The 23,678-nt window shown below is 43.7% G+C and overlaps 1 protein-coding gene across 1 annotated transcript in view; it reads left to right on the top strand.

The window, feature by feature from the left end:
• Positions 1–23,678, top strand: part of COL28A1 (collagen type XXVIII alpha 1 chain) — a 67,948-nt gene that overhangs the window by 36,698 nt on the left and 7,572 nt on the right. Inside the window, exons 25-32 of the mRNA XM_040441513.1 lie at positions 1,817–1,885; positions 8,580–8,648; positions 8,817–8,885; positions 9,217–9,297; positions 20,052–20,087; positions 20,233–20,269; positions 21,514–22,071; positions 22,155–22,534. Coding sequence (XP_040297447.1) covers positions 1,817–1,885; positions 8,580–8,648; positions 8,817–8,885; positions 9,217–9,297; positions 20,052–20,087; positions 20,233–20,269; positions 21,514–22,071; positions 22,155–22,534 — 1,299 coding nt within the window. The remainder of the gene's footprint in view (positions 1–1,816; positions 1,886–8,579; positions 8,649–8,816; positions 8,886–9,216; positions 9,298–20,051; positions 20,088–20,232; positions 20,270–21,513; positions 22,072–22,154; positions 22,535–23,678) is intronic.

Raw genomic sequence — 23,678 nt, 5'->3', positions numbered from 1 at the left:
TGGCTCATTTCGTACCCTTCCCTGGTTTACCCAATGCTAAAATGTTGGCGCAAGCTTTTGTCGACCATATTCTTAAATTGCATGGCATTCCCTCTGATATTGTTTCCGATAGAGGCACGCAGTTTGTGTCCAGATTCTGGAAGGCTTTCTGTTCTCGCCTGGGGGTTCGGCTGTCCTTCTCTTCTGATTTTTCATCCACAGTCGAATGGTCAGACTGAACGTGTCAATCAGAATCTGGAGACATATTTGCGCTGTTTTGTGGCAGAGAACCAGGAGGATTGGTGTTCATTTCTCCCTCTGGCTGAGTTTGCTCTGAACAACCGTCGTCAGGAATCTTCTGATAAGTCACCATTCTTTGGTGCATATGGGTTCCATCCGCAGTTTGGGACATTCTCGGGAGGGGCTCCTTCTGGTTTGCCTGAGGAGGAGAGATTTTCCTCGTCTTTGTCTACCATTTGGCAAAAGATTCAGAGTAATCTTAGAAAGATGAGTGAGAAATATAAGCGTGTTGCTGATAAGAGACGTGTGCCTGGTCCAGACCTGAATGTGGGTGATCTGGTGTGGTTGTCTACAAGAAATATTAAACTGAAGGTTCCCTCCTGGAAATTGGGTCCCAAGTTTATTGGGCCTTATAAAATCTTGTCAGTCGTCAATCCTGTTGCCTTCCGTCTTGATCTTCCACGGGTTTGGAAGATACATAATGTATTTCACAGATCTCTCTTAAAACCATATGTCCAGCCCACTGTACCCTCCTCTTTGCCTCCTCCTCCGATTTTGGTTGATGGCAATCTGGAGTTTGAGGTTTCCAGAATTGTGGACTCTCGCATTGTCCGCGGTTCTCTTCAGTGCCTCGTTCATTGGAAGGGTTATGGTCCTGAGGAGAGGATGTGGGTCCCGGTGTCGGACATTAAAGCCACTCGCCTCATCAGGGCATTTCATAGGGCTCATCCTGAGAGGGTGGGTCCTGGGTGTCCGGAGTCCACCCGTAGAGGGGGGGGGGGGGGGAAATGTCACTACCAGAGCTTTGAGACGTTCTCACAGCTCTGTTTCTCCACCCCTGTGAGGATGTCACTACTAGAGCTTGGAGGAGTTCCCTCTGCTCTGTTTCTCCGCCCCTGTGTTGAGGTCTTTACTTCCTCCCAGCTGTCCCTCCTGTGTTTGATTTCTCTGCCTTTAAATCACCCCTCCTCCTTTGTAGGGTGTGGATTATACTTTTCATTTGAGCTGTATCTCTCGCTTGAGTATCTTTACTTGTGTGTTATCTTTCTATGGACCTGAGTTCTGCTGTAGCAAGTACTTCGGATAGTGTCTGCTGACTTTGGATCTGTCTTCACTGCTGCTGCAGCTCCTTCAGTTAAGTGTGCAGACATTGTGTGTTTCTGTTTGTTTTCTGACTGGATCCGAGGCGACCCCGGTTCCGTCCATATTCTGAGCAGGGCACCGGTGGCCATGCCCCTTCCACTATTGTAGGGGTTACAGTGGTCATCAGCCTTAGGTACGCGGGCATGTCTCGATCCACCATTTGGATCTGGACATGTGCTTAGCAGCATAGGGAGAGCTTTTAGGGTCGGACAGGGGTCACCCTTTATCCTCCCTAGTTTGGGTCCGGTCAGTAGCTTATTCACTGTGTATGCTCTTGTTGCTCACATACAGACGTGACAATTTGGCATTTACACGTGAGCCCGAATTGCGTGATTGTGATTCAATTCAGATAAACGGCTACATTGTACCATGTATTGTGGGGTTTATCAGAATCAGACGTAGAAACGTAATAACACTATTTTGTCACCTTATTTACGAATGTATTTATTTATAGGGAGACCCAGGTTTCAGAGGCCCTATTGGTGTGTCCGGTCCTCCTGGTGAAGGACTGCCAGGACCTAAGGTAAGAAAACTTTCAAAATTCACCGCATTTTCTTTTTACGTTAAATTTAGATGAAGAGCATTACAGAAACCTGTGTGTCAACTGTGTGGCAGAGAATCACGGCATGTCTCATATCTAAATTTCTTGAGGTTTTTACCTCTGGAGGGACATCACATCCTGAATGCCAAATGGCGTCAAAAAGTTTGGTGCACACCTCCTTGTGCAAAGTTTTGTTCCCTGTTCACCAGTTTTCTCAAAGGCAGGTGGTGCGGGGACAGGCATAGCTGGCCCGGCACATTTATTCTAATCTATGCCAAGAAACTGGTGTAAAATATACCTGAAATCTTCACCAGGTCCCGTAGTGATATAGATTTGAATTCTGGCACATGGACCTGCCATAATTATTAGGAAGAGTGGACTTAATAACTGTGTTGCATCTCACGCCGGCAGGGCAGAGATTAAGATTGGCATACAAAACACCAGCCTTAAAGGGGTTGTCCACCTTTGTTGTGCTTTTCTCCAGACCCACCAGCGTGGCCAGACCCATGGTGGTCATCATACTTACAGTATCTGATTCCTGCTGCTGAGTTCAAGCTCCATCACTCCCCCTTGTGCGCCACAGGTCCAGGGTCTCCTCGTATCAACTTCCTGTTTGACGTGGGTCATGTGACCGCCGCAACCAGTCATTGGCTGTTTACATACAGCATGTTGACGTGGGTAGACCCAGGAACAGAGGCGGACAAGGGGGAGCGACGGAGCTGGGGATGAGGTAAGTACGCTCACCAACGTAGATTCAGCGACGCAGGATGGTCTGAAAAAAAGCACAACATAGGTGGACAACCCCTCAAAAGAATGTACCCAAAAGTGTATAGCTATGGAAATGCTAGCGAGGGAAACTGATAGGTAACCACGTTCATCCTTATAGCAACCAGTATGACATAGACTGCCCTTCAGGTGACACAATGGGAGCATGCATCCCATCTGTAACGCAAACCCATTTAAAGTAGATCCGGCGCCAGTTTCCATTTCCCAAGCTACTCTGAAACAGCTATCCCTATATATGAAACATATATAAATATTTGAGTGAATAGGGTGGCTCACTTGCTCACCAGCAGGATGCAGGTGCTCAAATAAGTATGGTTCAGCCACACACACATTTGTACTATACATATATATACACACTGTATGTATGTATGTATGTATATATATATATATATATATAATAGAGAAAGCAGGACTGCACTCCGGATTGTGATGAAAATCAAAGCAGTTTTATTCACCCATATTGTGGCAAATCTTGCGACGTTTCAGCTCATACGAGCCTTTCTCAAGCATAGAGACAGTGAAAGTGAACACATATAAAGCGTTACAAGAAGTGTCTCACCCATAAGGGTGTGGTTACAATCAACTTAAATTGCAAGCATATGATACAAATATAAAGTGCATGTTTATCAAAGTGACTAGTGTCATACGTTCTATATTATCAGGATACAATCCCTTTTACATAGAGCGAAACATATACAAAACTTTTGTTCCAATTAGAATAATATAATAGTGACAACATACTGAATAAGGATCCCAGAAGTGAAACCAGGAAAGCCATGGAGCCCACATATACCGTCACGTTCCCTTGGCGTCTTGATCTCCTCAATGCGCATGACCAGGATGACGACATCGTGTGAATCACAATATGAGAATAGTGCGCATGCGCTCTGTAAAGTAACAACTAACAACGCCATCTTTCTTTAGGGAGGATTGCCCTATATCTCCGTTCACATCCATCACATAGATAATAACTGGACCGAGTATGTGCCTAAAACAGTGACTATACAGGGAGTGCAGAATTATTAGGCAAGTTGTATTTTTGAGGATTCATTTTATTATTGAACAACAACCATGTTCTCAATGAACCCAAAAAACTCATTAATATCAAAGATGAATATTTTTGGAAGTAGTTTTTAGTTTGTTTTTAGTTTTAGCTATTTTAGGGGGATATCTGTGTGTGCAGGTGACTATTACTGTGCATAATTATTAGGCAACTTAACAAAAAACAAATATATACCCATTTCAATTATTTATTTTTACCAGTGAAACCAATATAACATCTCAACATTCACAAATATACATTTCTGACATTCAAAAACAAAACAAAAACAAATCAGTGACCAATATAGCCACCTTTCTTTGCAAGGACACTCAAAAGCCTGCCATCCATGGATTCTGTCAGTGTTTTGATCTGTTCACCATCAACATTGCGTGCAGCAGCAACCACAGCCTCCCAGACACTGTTCAGAGAGGTGTACTGTTTTCCCTCCTTGTAAATCTCACATTTGATGATGGACCACAGGTTCTCAATGGGGTTCAGATCAGGTGAACAAGGAGGCCATGTCATTAGATTTTCTTCTTTTATACCCTTTCTTGCCAGCCACGCTGTGGAGTACTTGGACGCGTGTGATGGAGCATTGTCCTGCATGAAAATCATGTTTTTCTTGAAGGATGCAGACTTCTTCCTGTACCACTGCTTGAAGGAGGTGTCTTCCAGAAACTGGCAGTAGGACTGGGAGTTGAGCTTGACTCCATCCTCAACCCGAAAAGGCCCCACAAGCTCATCTTTGATGATACCAGCCCAAACCAGTACTCCACCTCCACCTTGCTGGCGTCTGAGTCGGACTGGAGCTCTCTGCCCTTTACCAATCCAGCCACGGGCCCATCCATCTGGCCCATCAAGACTCACTCTCATTTCATCAGTCCATAAAACCTTAGAAAAATCAGTCTTGAGACATTTCTTGGCCCAGTCTTGACGTTTCAGCTTGTGTATCTTGTTCAGTGGTGGTCGTCTTTCAGCCTTTCTTACCTTGGCCATGTCTCTGAGTATTGCACACCTTGTGCTTTTGGGCACTCCAGTGATGTTGCAGCTCTGAAATATGGCCAAACTGGTGGCAAGTGGCATCTTGGCAGCTGCACGCTTGACTTTTCTCAGTTCATGGGCAGTTATTTTGCGCCTTGGTTTTTCCACACGCTTCTTGCGACCCTGTTGACTATTTTGAATGAAACGCTTGATTGTTCGATGATCACGCTTCAGAAGCTTTGCAATTTTAAGAGTGCTGCATCCCTCTGCAAGATATCTCACTATTTTTGACTTTTCTGAGCCTGTCAAGTCCTTCTTTTGACCCATTTTGCCAAAGGAAAGGAAGTTGCCTAATAATTATGCACACCTAATATAGGGTGTTGATGTCATTAGACCACACTCCTTCTCATTACAGAGATGCACATCACCTAATATGCTTAATTGGTAGTAGGCTTTCGAGCCTATACAGCTTGGAGTAAGACAACATGCATAAAGAGGATGATGTGGTCAAAATACTCATTTGCCTAATAATTCTGCACGCAGTGTAGAACGGAATACATAGAGAGTGTGTAGCGGACCGCAGCAGGGATCTCCTACAAATACCAGCATTAGGACCGGGATCCCCACCTCTCGGAAGGGACACCGGACCATGGGGCCATGTATGCCGGAGGGGGACATCTCCATGAACCCCGCCGACAGCCGAAACCCACTTGCTGGAAAAAATGCGGTTATAGAGGGGTTATCCCTCACAATTGCAGAGACAGCAGCGCACTAAAACTTAATGGTACGTCTGGAGTGGCGCGTAGAGGATGAGATGCTGTAATTGGTACTGGGCTGCATCGCTTCCAACAGGCTACAGTCCGGGGATCCAAATCCAACACTGTGAAGATTAAAAACTCTAAAAGGCAAAAAGAAATATAGATAAATTAGTTTCAAGGTTCATGTTCTATTGTAGTTACAGTTACATATAATTCTTTCACAATTCTCCTGCACTATTACATGTATGGGGAAAGTGAATCACATACATCCATGGAAAGCGAGGGCGAGCAACACATCAACAGACATCTACCTGAACTCAACATTTAAGCCTCTTGGGTGCAAGCTATCCAAATCGTATATCCACCGCAATTCTCTTTTTTTCAAAATTGCTAAACGGTCTCCGCCTCTTCTAGGAAGCACAACATGATCTAAAATCCAGCATCTCAGATCCCGCTCGGTGTGCCCTAGGGATCTAAAATGTCTGGAAACTGGTAGATCGACACGTTTCTTTCTTATCGAATTCCTATGGTTGTTCAATCTCAATTTTAATTCTGTGGACGTTTCACCAATATATATTAGGTCACAGGGGCATGCTAGCACATAGATTACATAAGATGATGAGCAATTTAGGTGAAATTTGATGGGATATTCCTTATGTGTAGAGGGATGTATGAAGGATCTGGATTTGCATATATAGCGGCAATTAACGCAATTGAGACACGGATAGCAACCATGTCCCGACTGTGACAATGTTCGCTGTACACTAATTTTCTTGGGGCCTACATCCGCTCTAACTAAATGATCCTTAATGTTTTGACTTTTCAAAACATTAAGGATCATTTAGTTAGAGCGGATGTAGGCCCCAAGAAAATTAGTGTACAGCGAACATTGTCACAGTCGGGACATGGTTGCTATCCGTGTCTCAATTGCGTTAATTGCCGCTATATATGCAAATCCAGATCCTTCATACATCCCTCTACACATAAGGAATATCCCATCAAATTTCACCTAAATTGCTCATCATCTTATGTAATCTATGTGCTAGCATGCCCCTGTGACCTAATATATATTGGTGAAACGTCCACAGAATTAAAATTGAGATTGAACAACCATAGGAATTCGATAAGAAAGAAACGTGTCGATCTACCAGTTTCCAGACATTTTAGATCCCTAGGGCACACCGAGCGGGATCTGAGATGCTGGATTTTAGATCATGTTGTGCTTCCTAGAAGAGGCGGAGACCGTTTAGCAATTTTGAAAAAAAGAGAATTGCGGTGGATATACGATTTGGATAGCTTGCACCCAAGAGGCTTAAATGTTGAGTTCAGGTAGATGTCTGTTGATGTGTTGCTCGCCCTCGCTTTCCATGGATGTATGTGATTCACTTTCCCCATACATGTAATAGTGCAGGAGAATTGTGAAAGAATTATATGTAACTGTAACTACAATAGAACATGAACCTTGAAACTAATTTATCTATATTTCTTTTTGCCTTTTAGAGTTTTTAATCTTCACAGTGTTGGATTTGGATCCCCGGACTGTAGCCTGTTGGAAGCGATGCAGCCCAGTACCAATTACAGCATCTCATCCTCTACGCGCCACTCCAGACGTACCATTAAGTTTTAGTGCGCTGCTGTCTCTGCAATTGTGAGGGATAACCCCTCTATAACCGCATTTTTTCCAGCAAGTGGGTTTCGGCTGTCGGCGGGGTTCATGAAGATGTCCCCCTCCGGCATACATGGCCCCATGGTCCGGTGTCCCTTCAGAGAGGTGGGGATCCCGGTCCTAATGCTGGTATTTGTAGGAGATCCCTGCTGCGGTCCGCTACACACTCTCTATGTATTCCGTTCTATAGTCACTGTTTTGGGCACATACTCGGTCCAGTTATTATCTATGTGATGGATGTGAACGGAGATATAGGGCAATCCTCCCTAAAGAAAGATGGCGTTATTAGTTGTTACTTTACAGAGCGCATGCGCACTATTCTCATATTGTGATTCACACAATGTCGTCATCCTGGTCATGCGCATTGAGGAGATCAAGACGCCAAGGGAACGTGACGGTATATGTGGGCTCCATGGCTTTCCTGGTTTCACTTCTGGGATCCTTATTCAGTATGTTGTCACTATTATATTATTCTAATTGGAACAAAAGTTTTGTATATGTTTCGCTCTATGTAAAAGGGATTGTATCCTGATAATATAGAACGTATGACACTAGTCACTTTGATAAACATGCACTTTATATTTGTATCATATGCTTGCAATTTAAGTTGATTGTAACCACACCCTTATGGGTGTGACACTTCTTGTAACGCTTTATATGTGTTCACTTTCACTGTCTCTATGCTTGAGAAAGGCTCGTATGAGCTGAAACGTCGCAAGATTTGCCACAATATGGGTGAATAAAACTGCTTTGATTTTCATCACAATCCGGAGTGCAGTCCTGCTTTCTCTATTATACTATTGGGGATTGCCGTTGTCCGCCTTTGGATATTGCACCCATCGTCCAGGCTGGTGCTCCCGCTGGATTTTCTTTTTATATATATATATATATATATATATTTTTTTTTTTTTTTTTTAATATTTGTTTTTTCATATTTTGAAAATGTTATTTTTTTTAAAAAAATTGTCCCCTTAGAGAACTTGAACCTGCAGTCTTTGGAACACCTGTATTAAACATTGTAATGTTGTAGTACAGTGCATAGTCAATCATACAGACGGTCTGTCACATTCTGCCAGGCCTTGAGAAGGCCCCCGGCTGCCATGCCAAATACTTGGCACACCACAATTTATTTTTCAGGGTGCCGATTGAAGGACAGAAAGAGCTCTCTTCCTAACCGCTTAGATGCTGCAGTTGCTATTAACCGTGGCATCTGAGGAGTAAAACTGCTGACATAATACAGCTGACAAGCAAGAGCATGGGCACAGCTCCTCAGCCTGCACTGTGACATACTATTACAGCACATAATAATACTGGCACTGAGCATGAAGGGGTTAAAAATGTCAAATCTAAAATTCTCAATATTGCTACAAATTACTACAGTGTTTTGTAATTCCTGGCTTATGATATGCTTCATATTTCATTCATATAAATACTGTTTTTAAGGGAAATGTGGGAAAAACAGGATTACCAGGTCCCCAGGGTCCTCCAGGAGAAGGCATACAGGGATCAAAGGTAAGGAATACACTTAACCCAATGTTCTCTTTTTTGTCAGGACTTTTAAAGTACGAGCCCATCAAACGCAAATAATATTTTTTATTCTTCTTCATAACTCTTTACAACTTTCTAACATTTTTGTTTCACAAGTAAATGTATACATGCATGGTTTTATTCTGTTTTAAGGGAGAACAAGGAGTTCAAGGTTTGCCAGGATCACGTGGACTTCAGGGAGAGGGACTTCTAGGGCCGAAGGTCAGGTCAAATTTTATTTACATTACCTCTTAATTAGGGGGTTTCTGTATGACCAGTGCAAGCACGACCAATGAGACCCAAACCGATCATAACAATGAGTGGACTATTTCATATGTTCCCAGCTGTTGGACCTTCACCTACTATACCTCGCACTGGTAGAATAAGCCTATGACATCAATTTGGAAATTTACAGAACTTCTTTAAACTAAGAATAACAATGCTCCTCCTCAAAGATGTTGTATTATTGTTGTTGAAAAACACAAAATCTTATGTAAAAATAAAAAAAAGTAGATCAAGGACTTTTCTAATGTGAGACTGTTAAACTTTTCAGGGTGATCGTGGTTCTGCTGGCGAAAGAGGAAGAAAGGGGGATAAAGGTGACAATGGAGATCCTGGAGGCCCTGGAGAAATGGTAAGGCCTTACCTTGTAGACAATCCTTCCAACAACATTGCCTTATGCATAAGTAGCATAGTGCGAACCCCTCTAACTTCATTTATCTCCCTTGGAGCAACAAAGGTTACCACCAATCCACTTTAAAGGGTTATCCCATAATTAAGGTTAAAAAAAAAAAAAATCTGACATTTTATCGTACATTGCCATCTCTTTCTAACAAAGATAGAACCAGCCCTGTACCTCACATGGATCCAGAGATTTCCAGCCTTAAATTATCTAGTTTAAAACTCTCACCCCAATGGCGTCCTGAAAGTCCACCACTTACTTTCTTGAATCACTCATTCATTTGTGCACAGTTATCTAGATAGTCATGTATATATCAAAATCAACTGTCTTGGATCTAGAGGAAGCAAAACATAGACACTGAGCAATCGTAGATAGGGGAAGCGAAAATCTGGACCTTCTAAAGCAGGGGTGCACAACGTGCGGCCCGCCCCAGAGCCAAAGTTTGCAGCCCCCGTCTTCCTGGACAGAAACACAGATGATCGTGCGATCAGCTGTGTTTCTGCCATGAGCGCCACACGACAGCGCATTACAGCACTGTAGCAGGAGCAGGACGGGTCCTCAGCTGTCAGTGACAGCACGAGACCCGAGGAGAAGGCAGAGGCAGTGTATCAGCGATTCTGCCTTCTCAGATAGGTAAGCGCTGCGCTATGCAGGGTGGACCAGGCTGGGGGACAGAGGAGCGCAGAGACCCTGCTCAGCCCCCACAGCAGGCTGATTTCCCCTGTAACTGGGGCACTTTTGGATGCAAAAAAACTCCTATTGTCTCCCAAAGATCTTTCAGTGACCTCTTAGGGACAAATTATGTGAAAAAAATAAATAAAAAAAAAGAAAAGTTCAAAAATTATTAAAAAAAATAAAAACAAAAAATATATTAAAACACAATTGAAAGAAAAAATAAAATAAAATATGATGTGGCAAAATAATAGAAAATTATAAAAAAATAAATAAAAATACAAATAAAAAAAGAAAAAGGAAAAATTGCTAAATATAAGAGTGTTCACTGTCCACCAACAAGCTTTTTATGATCCCTTGGGGGACATTTTATGTGTCAAAAATATATTTAAAAAAATTAATACAATAAAATATTAATAAAATACAAATAGGAAAAAGTGAAAAATTTACAAAAAATTTCAGTATCCCCCAAAGGTCTTTTTATTACCTCTTGGGGGATATATTTTGTATCAGAAATATATAAAAAATGTATAAATAATAAAATACATAAAAGAAATAACAGCCACACCAACCAAAACCATTATCACGTGAATGGTAAAACCATACATATTATATAACAAAATGACCGACACAAAATAAGGAACTAATTATAATAATTTATTTTGGTGTCAGTTTGCATAAAGAATAAGGAGCAATAGTTTGAAAAAAATATATACTTTTTAAAAATGTTTTGTACAGTTTTTCCCCCAAATTAAACAAAAAAATAATTTATAAGGCCCTATGTGTCAAGTAAAAAATTGTTTTAAAAATTATTTTAGTAGTCCCAACACATAAAACATAAAAAAATTCAAAACTTTTGAACCACCACAAGCACTAAATCACAAAAAAAGTGTCTGTTCAGGCCTGGTTATTAAAGTGTTAACCCATAAGCGCTTTCCCCACTAGTAAGGGAAAGTGTTTACTGGTTATTACATGGCGCCTGTAACTGGGGGGCAGGAGGTGGTAATACCAATTAGCGCCGTCCAATGCAGTGAAGGAAAGCGCTTATTTATGAATAGGAGGCAGGAAGGAAAGAAATGTCACCACTTTTTACTGTAAAAATGATTTTTTAACAAGTTCCTGCAGCATGGCCCCTGAAATAGAAGATTCAAACTTACCTGCTCCCAGCCGCCCTGGTCCTTTGCGCTGTTCCCATTGCCTCCATCTTCTGGTTCCTGTGCTGTTTACACCAGTCAGTGCATGGACATGGTCACATACATCACTCCAGTCAATCACTGGCTTCAGTGGTGACACGCTTAGGGTACGGAACTGCCTGCCGGATCCGGAAATCCGTGTGCAAACAGATAGCATTTGTAGATGGATCCAGATGCAGATCCGTCTAACAAATGCATTGAAACACCGGATCCGTCTGTCCGGTGTCATCTGGATAAACGGATGTGGTATTTTTTTTTTTTGCATTTCTAAAGGTCTGCAAATGGGCAGACCGGAAAACCGGATCCGTTTTTTCGGAACACTTAGTGTCGGACCCGACATTAATGCATTTCAATGGAAAATCATCCCCGCGAGTCTTCTGGAATTTTGGACGGAGAAAATACCGCAGCATGCTGCGGTATTTTCTCCGGCCAAATGCCATAAGAGTGACTGAACTGAAGACATCCTGATGCATCCTGAACGGATTGCTCTCCATTCAGAATGCATTAGGATAAAACTGATCAGTTTTTTGTCAGTATTGAGCCCCTAGGACGGAACTCAATACTGGAAAACTTTAACGCAAGTGTGAAAGTACCCTAACTGTGCCAGTCACCCCATCATCGGCTGCATCACATCGCCACTCTCTCTCTCTCTGCCAGGCGCCGGGATCTTTGGTGGTTGGATATAGCCTGCGCTGCACGGACACGTAAGAGCTGCATAGGTGGAGCAGGGTTTAGTGCACCTGTGGGGGACTGAAAGGGGTTAATAAATTCTGTGAATGGGGGACTGCTGAAAGGGATTAATAACTACTGTGGAGGGCCTTCATAGTAGTTATTAACCCCTTTCAGCAGTCCCCCATTCACAGTAGTTATTAACCCCAGCAGTCCCCCCTTCACTGAAGAGGAGACTGGCTGGCTCCAGGACACCGCGAGCCCCTCCAGAACACCCCTGGCCCCTCCAAAAGTTCTTCCCCCCCGTTTTTTCCCCCGGCTGGTGTGGGGGCGTGGCCGGCTGGGTTAAAGCCAGTGGCCACCCTAGACACGCTGCTTGTGGCCACATCACCGCTGAAGCCAGTCATTGGTTTGAGAGGTGTATGTGACCATGGTCATGCACTGCCAGGTGAAAACAGAGTGGGGACTGTAAGATGGAGGCAGCAGGGGCAGTGCAGAGGATCGAATCGGCGGGGAACAGGTAAGTTTAACTCTTTGGTTTCAGGGGCCATGCTGCAGGAACGTGTTAGAAATTCATTTTTACTGGGAAATCACTTTAAAGGGTAACTGTCATATATTTTTTTATTTGCTAGTTTATTACAGCTAGGCATGTATACCTGAGTTGGTCTGTCAATGATTGTCAAAAGATCATTATAATAACAGCTTTCATTAACCACCTCAGCCCCCATAGCTTAAACACCCTTAATGACCAGGCCACTTTTTACACTTCTGACCTACACTACTTTAACCGTTTATTGCTCGGTCATGCAACTTACCACCCAAATGAATTTTACCTCCTTTTCTTCTCACTAATAGAGCTTTCATTTGGTGGTATTTCATTGCTGCTGACATTTTTACTTTTTTTGTTATTAATCGAAATTTAACGATTTTTTTGCAAAAAAATGACATTTTTCACTTTCAGTTGTAAAATTTTGCAAAAAAAACGACATCCATATATAAATTTTTCTCAAAATTTATTGTTCTACATGTCTTTGATAAAAAAAAAATGTTTGGGTAAAAAAAAAAAATGGTTTGGGTAAAAGTTATAGCGTTTACAAACTATGGTACAAAAATGTAAATTTCCGCTTTTTGAAGCAGCTCTGACTTTCTGAGCACCTGTCATGTTTCCTGAGGTTCTACAATGGCCAGACAGTACAAACACCCCACAAATGACCCCATTTCGGAAAGTAGACACCCTAAGGTATTCACTGATGGGCATAGTGAGTTCATAGAACTTTTTATTTTTTGTCACAAGTTAGTGGAAAATTATGATTTTTTTTTTTTTCTTACAAAGTCTCATATTCCACTAACTTGTGACAAAAAATAAAAACTTCCATGAACTCACTATGCCCATCAGCGAATACCTTGGGGTGTCTTCTTTCCAAAATGGGGTCACTTGTGGGGTAGTTATACTGCCCTGGCATTCTAGGGGCCCAAATGTGTGGTAAGTAGTTTGAAATCAAAATCTGTAAAAAATGGCCGGTGAAATCCGAAAGGTGCTCTTTGGAATGTGGGCCCCTTTGCCCACCTAGGCTGCAAAAAAGTGTCACACATCTGGTATCCCCTTACTCAGGAGAAGTTGGGCAATGTGTTTTGGGGTGTCATTTTACATATACCCATGCTGGGTGAGAGAAATATCTTGGCAAAAGACAACTTTTCCCATTTTTTTATACAAAGTTGGCATTTGACCAAGATATTTATCTCACCCAGCATGGGTATATGTAAAATGACACCCAAAACACATTGCCCAACTTCTGCTGAGTACGGAGATACCACATGTGTGACACTTTTTTGCAGCCTAGGTGGGCAAAGGGGCCCACATTCCAAAGAGCACCTTTCGGATTTCACCGGCCATTTTTTACAGATTTGGATTTCAAACCACTTCTCACGCATTCGGCCCCTAAAATGCCAGGGCAGTATAACTACCCCACAAGTGACCCCATTTTGGAAAGAAGACACCCCAAGGTATTTCGTGATGGGCATAGTGAGTTCATGGAAGTTTTTATTTTTTGTCACAAGTTAGTGGAATATGAGACTTTGTAAGGAAAAAAAAAATCATCATTTTCCGCTAACTTGTGACAAAAAATATAAAATTCTAGGAACTCGCCATGCCCCTCACGGAATACCTTGGGGTGTCTTCTTTCCAAAATAAGGTGTCTCGGCAAAAGACAACTTTTCCCATTTTTTATACAAAGTTGGCATTTGACCAAGATATTTATCTCACCCAGCATGGGTATATGTAAAATGACACCCCAAAACACATTGCCCAACTTCTCCTGAGTACGGCGATACCAGATGTGTGACACTTTTTTGCAGCCTAGATGCGCAAAGGGGCCCACATTCCTTTTATGAGGGCATTTTTAGACATTTGGATCCCAGACTGCCAGGGCAGTATAAAATGCCAGGGCAGTATAAATACCCCACATGTGACCCCATTTTGGAAAGAAGACACCCCAAGGTATTCAATGAGGGGCATGGCGAGTTCATATAAATGTATTTTTTTTGGCACAAGTTAGCGGAAATTGATTTTTTATTTTTTTTTCTCACAAAGTCTCCCTTTCCGCTAACTTGGGACAAAAATTTCAATCTTTCATGGACTCAATATGCCCCTCACGGAATACCTTGGGGTGTCTTCTTTCCGAAATGGGGTCACATGTGGGGTATTTATACTGCCCTGGCATTCTAGGGGCCCTAAAGCGTGAGAAGAAGTCTGGAATATAAATGTCTAAAAAATTTTACGCATTTGGATTCCGTGAGGGGTATGGTGAGTTCATGTGAGATTTTATTTTTTGACACAAGTTAGTGGAATATGAGACTTTGTAAGAAAAAAAAAATAATTTCCGCTAACTTGGGCCAAAAAAATGTCTGAATGGAGCCTTACAGGAGGGTGATCAATGAAAGGGGGGTGATCAATGACAGGGGGGTGATCAGGGAGTCTATATGGGGTGATCACCTCCCTGTAAGGCTCCATTCAGACGTCCGTATGTGTTTTGCGGATCCGATCCATGTATTAGTGGATCCGTAAAAATCATACGGACATCTGAATGCAGCCTTACAGGGGGGTGATCAATGACAGGGGGGTGATCAGGGAGTCTATATGGGGTGATCATTCCCCTGTAAGGCTCCATTCAGATGTCCGTATGTGTTTTGCGGATCCGATCCATGTATCAGTGGATCTGTAAAAATCATACGGACATCTGAATGCAGCCTTACAGGGGGGTGATCAATGACAGGGGGGTGATCAATGACAGGGGGTTGATCAGGAAGTCTATATGGGGTGATCACCCCCCTGTCATTGATCACCCCCCTATAAGGCTCCATTCAGATGTCCGTATGTGTTTTGCGGATCCGTTCCATGTATCAGTGGATCCGTAAAAATCATGCGGACATCTGAATGCAGCCTTACAGGGGGGTGATCAATGACAGGGGGGTGATCAATGTCAGGGGGGTGATCAATGACAGGGGGGTGATCAGGGAGTCTATATGGGGTGATCACCCCCCGTAAGGCTCCATTCAGATGTCCGTATGTGTTTTGTAGATCCGATCCATGTATCAGTGGATCCGTAAAAATCATACGGACATCTGAATGCAGCCTTACAGGGGGGTGATCAATGACAGGGGGGTGATCAATGTCAGGGGGGTGATCAATGACAGGGGGGTGATCAGTGAGTCTATATGGGGTGATCACCTCCCTGTAAGGCTCCATTCAGACGTCCGTATGTGTTTTGCGGATCCGATCCATGTATCAGTGGATCTGTAAAAATCATACGGACATCTGAATGCAGCCTTACAGGGGGGTGATCAATGACAGGGGGGTGATCAATGACAGGGGGGTGATCAGGGAGTCTATATGGGGTGATCATTCCCCTGTAAGGCTCCATTCAGATGTCCGTATGTGTTTTGCGGATCCGATCCATGTATCAGTGGATCTGTAAAAATCATACGGACATCTGAATGCAGCCTTACAGGGGGGTGATCAATGACAGGGGGGTGATCAATGACAGGGGGGTGATCAGGGAGTCTATATGGGGTGATCACCCCCCTGTCATTGATCACCCCCCTATAAGGCTCCATTCAGATGTCCGTATGTGTTTTGCGGATCCGATCCATGTAGCAGTGGATCCGTAAAAATCATACGGACATCTGAATGCAGCCTTACAGGGGGGTGATCAATGACAGGGGGGTGATCAATGACAGGGGGGTGATCAATGACAGGGGGGTGATCAGGGAGTCTATATGGGGTGATCACCCCCCGTAAGGCTCCATTCAGATGTCCGTATGTGTTTTGCGGATCCGATCCATGTATCAGTGGATCCGTAAAAATCATACGGACATCTGAATGCAGCCTTACAGGGGGGTGATCAATGACAGGGGGGTGATCAATGTCAGGGGGGTGATCAATGACAGGGGGGTGATCAGGGAGTCTATATGGGGTGATCACCCCCCGTAAGGCTCCATTCAGATGTCCGTATGTGTTTTGCGGATCCGATCCATGTATCAGTGGATCCGTAAAAATCATACGGACATCTGAATGCAGCCTTACAGGGGGGTGATCAATGACAGGGGGGTGATCAATGACAGGTGGTTGATCAGAGAGTCTATATGGGGTGATCACCCCCCTGTCATTGATCACCCCCCTATAAGGCTCCATTCAGATGTCCGTATGTGTTTTGCGGATCCGTTCCATGTATCAGTGGATCCGTAAAAATCATACGGACATCTGAATGCAGCCTTACAGGGGGGTGATCAATGACAGGGGGGTGATCAATGTCAGGGGGGTGATCAATGACAGGGGGGTGATCAGGGAGTCTATATGGGGTGATCACCCCCCGTAAGGCTCCATTCAGATGTCCGTATGTGTTTTGTAGATCCGATCCATGTATCAGTGGATCCGTAAAAATCATACGGACATCTGAATGCAGCCTTACAGGGGGGTGATCAATGACAGGGGGGTGATCAATGTCAGGGGGGTGATCAATGACAGGGGGGTGATCAGTGAGTCTATATGGGGTGATCACCTCCCTGTAAGGCTCCATTCAGACGTCCGTATGTGTTTTGCGGATCCGATCCATGTATCAGTGGATCCGTAAAAATCATACGGACATCTGAATGCAGCCTTACAGGGGGGTGATCAATGACAGGGGGGTGATCAATGACAGGGGGGTGATCAATGACAGGGGGGTGATCAGGGAGTCTATATGGGGTGATCATTCCCCTGTAAGGCTCCATTCAGATGTCCGTATGTGTTTTGCGGATCCGATCCATGTATCAGTGGATCTGTAAAAATCATACGGACATCTGAATGCAGCCTTACAGGGGGGTGATCAATGACAGGGGGGTGATCAATGACAGGGGGGTGATCAGGGAGTCTATATGGGGTGATCACCCCCCTGTCATTGATCACCCCCCTATAAGGCTCCATTCAGATGTCCGTATGTGTTTTGCGGATCCGATCCATGTATCAGTGGATCCGTAAAAATCATACGGACATCTGAATGCAGCCTTACAGGGGGGTGATCAATGACAGGGGGGTGATCAATGACAGGGGGGTGATCAATGACAGGGGGGTGATCAGGGAGTCTATATGGGGTGATCACCCCCCGTAAGGCTCCATTCAGATGTCCGTATGTGTTTTGCGGATCCGATCCATGTATCAGTGGATCCGTAAAAATCATACGGACATCTGAATGCAGCCTTACAGGGGGGTGATCAATGACAGGGGGGTGATCAATGACAGGTGGTTGATCAGAGAGTCTATATGGGGTGATCACCCCCCTGTCATTGATCACCCCCCTATAAGGCTCCATTCAGATGTCCGTATGTGTTTTGCGGATCCGATCCATGTATCAGTGGATCCGTAAAAATCATAAGGACATCTGAATGCAGCCTTACAGAGGGGTGATCAATGACAGGGGGGTGATCAATGACAGGGGGGTGATCAGGGAGTCTATATGGGGTGATCACCCCCCTGTAAGGCTCCATTCAGACGCCTGTATGTTTTGCGGATCCGATCCATGTATCCGTGGATCCGTAAAAAACATATGGACATCTGAATGCAGCCTTACAGGGGGGTGATCAATGACAGGGGGGTGATCAATGACAGGGGGGTGATCAGGGAGTCTATATGGGGTGATCCCCCCGTCATTGATCACCCCCCTGTAAGGCTCCATTCAGACGTCCGTATGCGTTTTGCGGATCCGATCCATGTATCAGTGGATTTGTAAAAATCATACGGACATCTGAATGGAGCCTTACAGGGGGGTGATCAATGTCAGGGGGGTGATCAGGGAGTCTATATGGGGTGATCAGGGGTTCATAAGGGGTTAATAAGTGACAGGGGGGGTGTAGTGTAGTGGTGTTTGGTGCTACTTTACTGAGCTACCTGTGTCCTCTGGTGGTCGATCCAAACAAAAGGGACCACCAGAAGACCAGGTAGCAGGTATATTAGACGCTGTTATCAAAACAGCGTCTAATATACCTGTTAGGGGTTAAAAAAATCGCATCTCCAGGCTGCCAGCGAACGATCGCCGCTGGCAGGCTGGAGATCCACTCGCTTACCTTCTGATCCTGTGAACGCGCGCGCCTGTAAGCACGCGTTCACAGGAAATCTCGCGTCTCGCGAGATGACGCGTATATGCGTGACTCTGCACCAGGCTGCCGCCTCCGGAACGCGATCCTGCGTTAGGCGGTCCGGAGGCGGTTAATGTCCTCTGTCCCTTTCCACTGCTCCCGTTGCTAGGGCTTGTCTGTCTTCCTATTAGTATAAACAGAAGACGGAGGGGCGGTCCTTCACACTGCATGCCTGCATTAGGCTTCAGAGTGAGGAGGGTTGTCTCTCAGTAATCCAATCTGATTGGCTGGCAGGGAGCTGCTGGCTACAGCAAGTGTGTATGTGAAGTGAGGGAAAGCAGTTTTGGCCTCAGAGAACTGGCAGAGGAGCCATCTTGAAAAGGCCTTCATATTGTAAATGTTTAAACTGCCGTAACTAAGGGGAAAAACTCAAGAAAAACTGTGGTATGTAAAGAAACTAAACATTGCTTTATGCATAGAGCTGCTGCAGCAGTAACATATGCTAAAATTGATTTTTTTAATAAAAACATGACAGTTACACTTTAAGCCCCTAATACACTATGAGATATTAAGGTCAATTATTGGAAACAAGTGTTCATAACAGCGCTCATTCATGATAAATGGCCGGTATAATCGTGCCGCACATCTCTCTGTGTAATCAGGGATGTGCTACTGATAATCAATATAACTAAATGAAGGAGGAATGACTGTTATAGCGATCATTCCTCCCCAGTCACTCTACATTGGCCGGCTTAATAGGCCAATGCAAATGATTGCCGATCAACACTTTTCTTTATTTGCGGCCCCCTGAAATAGAGCGATGTGACAATTCGGCCGTCAGACCAAAAAAGATTGTGCACCCCTGTTCTAAAGGTTTAGACTACTTTCACACCAGCATTTTTGCTGGATCCATCATGGATCAGCAAAAACGCTTCCGTCACAATAATACAACCGGCTGCATCTGTTATGAACGTATCCGGTTGTATTATCTTTAAAATAGCCAAGACGGATCCTTCTTGAACACCATTGAAAGTCAATGGGGGACGGATCCGTTTTCTATTGTGTCAGGACGGATCCGTCTTGCTCCGCGCCACATCGCGGACAGTCCGCTATGGGGACGCAACCAAACGGAACGGAATGTATTCTGGTGCTTCCTGGTGCATTCCGTTTTGTTCACTTCAGTTTTGTCCCCATTGACAATCAATGGGGACAAAACGGAAGCGTTTTCCCCCGCTATTGAGATCCTAAGGCTACTTTCACACATGCGGCACAGCTCTCCGGCAGGCTGTTTTGGCAGAGAATGCCGGGAATCAGTCAGGCAACCACATGCAGTGGTTTCTGTCCAGCCGAATCACAGCATATTTGCCAGGGAGCTGCCAGATCCCATTATTGTCATTTGGGTCCGAAGGGTAGATGGCACTATCCGGCAACACCCTGGCGGAGAGCTGTGCCACAGATGTGAAACTAACCTAAGGACTCCATGCATGAGCCATCTATTAAGAGCAGAAGATGGAAAACCGTATTGTCATCCAGAAATAACAACTGTTTTTTATGTTACTACAGGGAAAAATGGGATCTAAAGGAGAAGCTGGATTAACAGTAAGTCAACTGGTTTTGTTACTGTAACAAGATCCAGCAAACACATCAAAACAGAACATAAACTTATATTTATACATCATTGTATCCTTATATTTATTTCTCAGAAGATAGATTTTTTCATATGAATAATATTTTTATCACTCAGAGAGAAGATATCATTAAGATGATAAAGGAGATTTGCGGTAAGCTATAATTTTGCTTAACTGTTTTGCGTTCTCTCTTTTTAATTGATAGCATGTGTTACTAAAACTTCAAAGCAGTTATCGCACAAAGAATATTGTATACAGTAAGATACAGTCCATAATTTAGAAAAAAAAATTGTATTTCCACTTGCTAAAATGCTTATAACCCCAAATTATCCTGATATAACGTTAAAGTTTAGTGCCATTATTGAACGGCCCATCTGTCTCCACCTCCGTTAATGTGCTAGGATGGACACACATGCTCAGTCTTGTCTCTCTGCTCCACCAAGTATGCAGAGGGATCCCTGGTGTGGTGAGTCGACTGCTTCTGAAGCAGCAGCATCTTATCTGCATCTCAGAGGAGAATCTGAGCAAGCACAATTGCAGTGAAGATGTCTTACTTTCTTATCACTTGCTCAGTATCACCACCCCAGGGATCCTACACAAAGCTGAAAGAGCAGAGACAGAAGTAAGACTGAGCATGTGTGTCCACATTAAAACATTCACTGAGGTGGACACAGAAAGGCTGTTCAATTGAAACAGCAGGTGGCACTATACTAAGTGTTCCTATAATACCTGCAGATACAAACTTTTTTTTTTTTCAAATAAGTGGAAATACAATATAAAATTCATAATTATGACCTGGATTTATCAATAAACAACATTCTTTGTGGAATAATATGTTTAAAACCTATGCCTAAGGCCTCATGCACATGGACGTTGCTCGGCCGTTCTGTGCATTGGGGACCACAATTTGCTGTCCCCAATGCACGGGCAACATCCGTGCGGATTCCGCAGATGGATCCAAACCCATTCAACTTTAATAGGTCAGTGATCCGTCTGCACTGCAAAAAAATAGTGCATGCACTGCTTTTTGTGGTGCGGAGGCACGGAGGGAAACCGGGCTACGGAGTGCTTCCGTGGGGTTCCATGTCTCCGTTCCGCACCGCATCTTCCAGATTGCGGACCCATTCAAGCTGTTTGCGGGCCACAATACGGGCATGGCCGTGTGCGTGAAGCCTAACTATGCACCCAAATTATTTTTGTTCCAATAAGCCTAAAATGTAGCAAATTTGCAAGGGGTCTCTATGGTAACAGACTACAAATAGTCTGATCCTGCAGTCATACTCCAACCTGTCCCTTACTTTTTGGTAACGTATTTTGAATGTAGCTGATGCACCATATGAAAACCTTAAATAAGGTTATGAGGCTTCTATTGAACTCCTATTCTTTGTTCCCTATAGGTTGTGGTGTGAAATGTAAGGAGATACCCATGGAACTTGTGTTCGTTATCGACAGCTCAGAGAGCGTTGGACCAGAAAACTTTGAAATTATCAAAGACTTTGTGACAGCCCTTGTTGACCGTGTAACAGTAGGACGAAATGCCACACGTATTGGACTTGTTCTCTACAGTTTAGAAGTGCGGCTCGAGTTTGGCCTAAACAGGTTCACCACTCAGCAAGATGTAAAGCAAGCCATCAGAAAGATGATGTACATGGGAGAGGGTACCTACACAGGAACTGCCATACGAAAGGCTACACAGGAAGGTTTTTATGGAGCAAGGAATGGGGTCCGAAAAGTTGCCATTGTCCTCACAGATGGCCAGACAGACAAGAGAGAAGTCGTAAAACTGGACATAGCTGTTCGGGAGGCTCAAGCAGCCAATATAGAAATGTACGCAATTGGAATTGTGAATTCCACTGATCCAACTCAACAAGAGTTTATAAGGGAACTAAATCTTATTGCTTCTGACCCTGATGCTGAGCACATGTACTTAATCGATGATTTCAACACTTTAACAGGTAAAAGGGAACAAAAGTTGAGTAACTTTGTAAATACATTGCATTATTAGTACCAATAATAATTATATATTAATCTTTTTCAGCTTTGGAATCAAAATTGGTTAACCAGTTCTGTGAAGATGAAAACGGGGCTCTTATATACAACCGTGTTGGAAACAAAATCAGCACAATTTATGCACCAAAGGGTTCTTCCCGTTCTACCTTTACTGCACCTCAAGGCAACAGTGACAGTGTCAAGATTGAAGAAAGTAGATTAGAAGAAAAACGTAGGTTAGAAGAAAGAATTAGGTTGGAAGAGGAAAGAATTAGACAAGAAAGACTTAGACAAGAAAGAATACGACAAGAAGAAGAAAGAATACGACAAGAAGAAGAAAGAATACGAAAAGAGGAAAGACTTCGTCAAGAGGAAGAAAGGCGAAGAGCAGAAGAGTCTTTTGTTGTTTCTCGATTGCCAATAGTTCCGGTATGAAAGTTATCAAAATGTGAAGTGTAAATGTTATAATGCGCCTTCTGTATTGTGAAATGTTACCTACTAATTGAGTAAAATAGGGGTTCATCATCTTTGTTTCATATTCATATAATTTCTTATATATTGGGGATTACATTTTACACATTTTCTTACAGAATGGATGGTAAATTGTATAACTTTTAGGATAAAGCTCCATCTGCTCATTGAATGCAAGTGGGCTGATTACACATATTATGACTAGAGGGGGTTGTAAGCAGGGGTGCAGCTAAGGGCTCATGGGCTCCAGTACAAAAATTCAACATCTGGCCCAGACCCCCATGATGACTTCCAGCCACAACTCATCTCAACACACTAACTCCCCATCCAATTGCTACCCCCAATGCCCCTTTCAGTACCCACTACAGTAGTATTGCCCGCTTTGTACTCCACAAAGTATTAGTGCCCCTCTTTTTTGTTCCTCACAAAGTTATAGTGCCACCACACAGTAATAATTCCCCTATTGGGACCACTACAAAATAAAAATGCTTCTTTGTGTAAAAGTAAAAATCCTCCTTTTCTTTTTCTTCCTTACACTATAGCCACTTTGGGCCCCACACAGGGGCGTAGCTATAGGGGGTGCAGAGGTAGAAGCCCTACTGGGCCCAGGAGCCTAAGGGGCCCAAAGACCCTTGTCCCTCAAAAAAAGGACACCGATATTATAGAAATTGCATTCTGGGAGCGCTCTGGTTTAAATTTTGCACTGGGGCCCATAATCTTCAAGTTACACCTTTGGCTGGAAGGAAGGGGTTAGGTCATGAATTTGGCATGGGGGGTGCTGTTTCAATTTTTGCTTCAGGCTGCAGGCTATGTGTTCACCTGCCCCTTGCCACAAAGCACTGAGGGAAGGGGGGGCCAAGCTGAGCTCTTGCAACAGGGCCCATGAGTCTTTAGCTACGCCCCTGGCCCCACAACAGTAATAATCCCCCTTTCTGCATCCAAAGTAATACTCCCCCTTTGCAACCCCCACAAAGTAATAGTGCCACATTTGTGCCCCAAGTATTAGTGTTCCCTCTGTGCCCCCCATAGAAACAATATACCCTGCATCCTATCTTCAAAGCTCACCTTCAAGTAGGACGCACAAGAAAGGGTGTATCTTCAA

This window comes from Bufo bufo, chromosome 7, assembly GCF_905171765.1.
Source record: "Bufo bufo chromosome 7, aBufBuf1.1, whole genome shotgun sequence".
In the NCBI taxonomy this organism is placed as follows: Eukaryota; Metazoa; Chordata; class Amphibia; order Anura; family Bufonidae; genus Bufo; species Bufo bufo.
The sequence above is the reverse complement of the archived record's forward strand: the minus strand, read 5'-3'. Positions and strand labels throughout refer to the sequence as shown.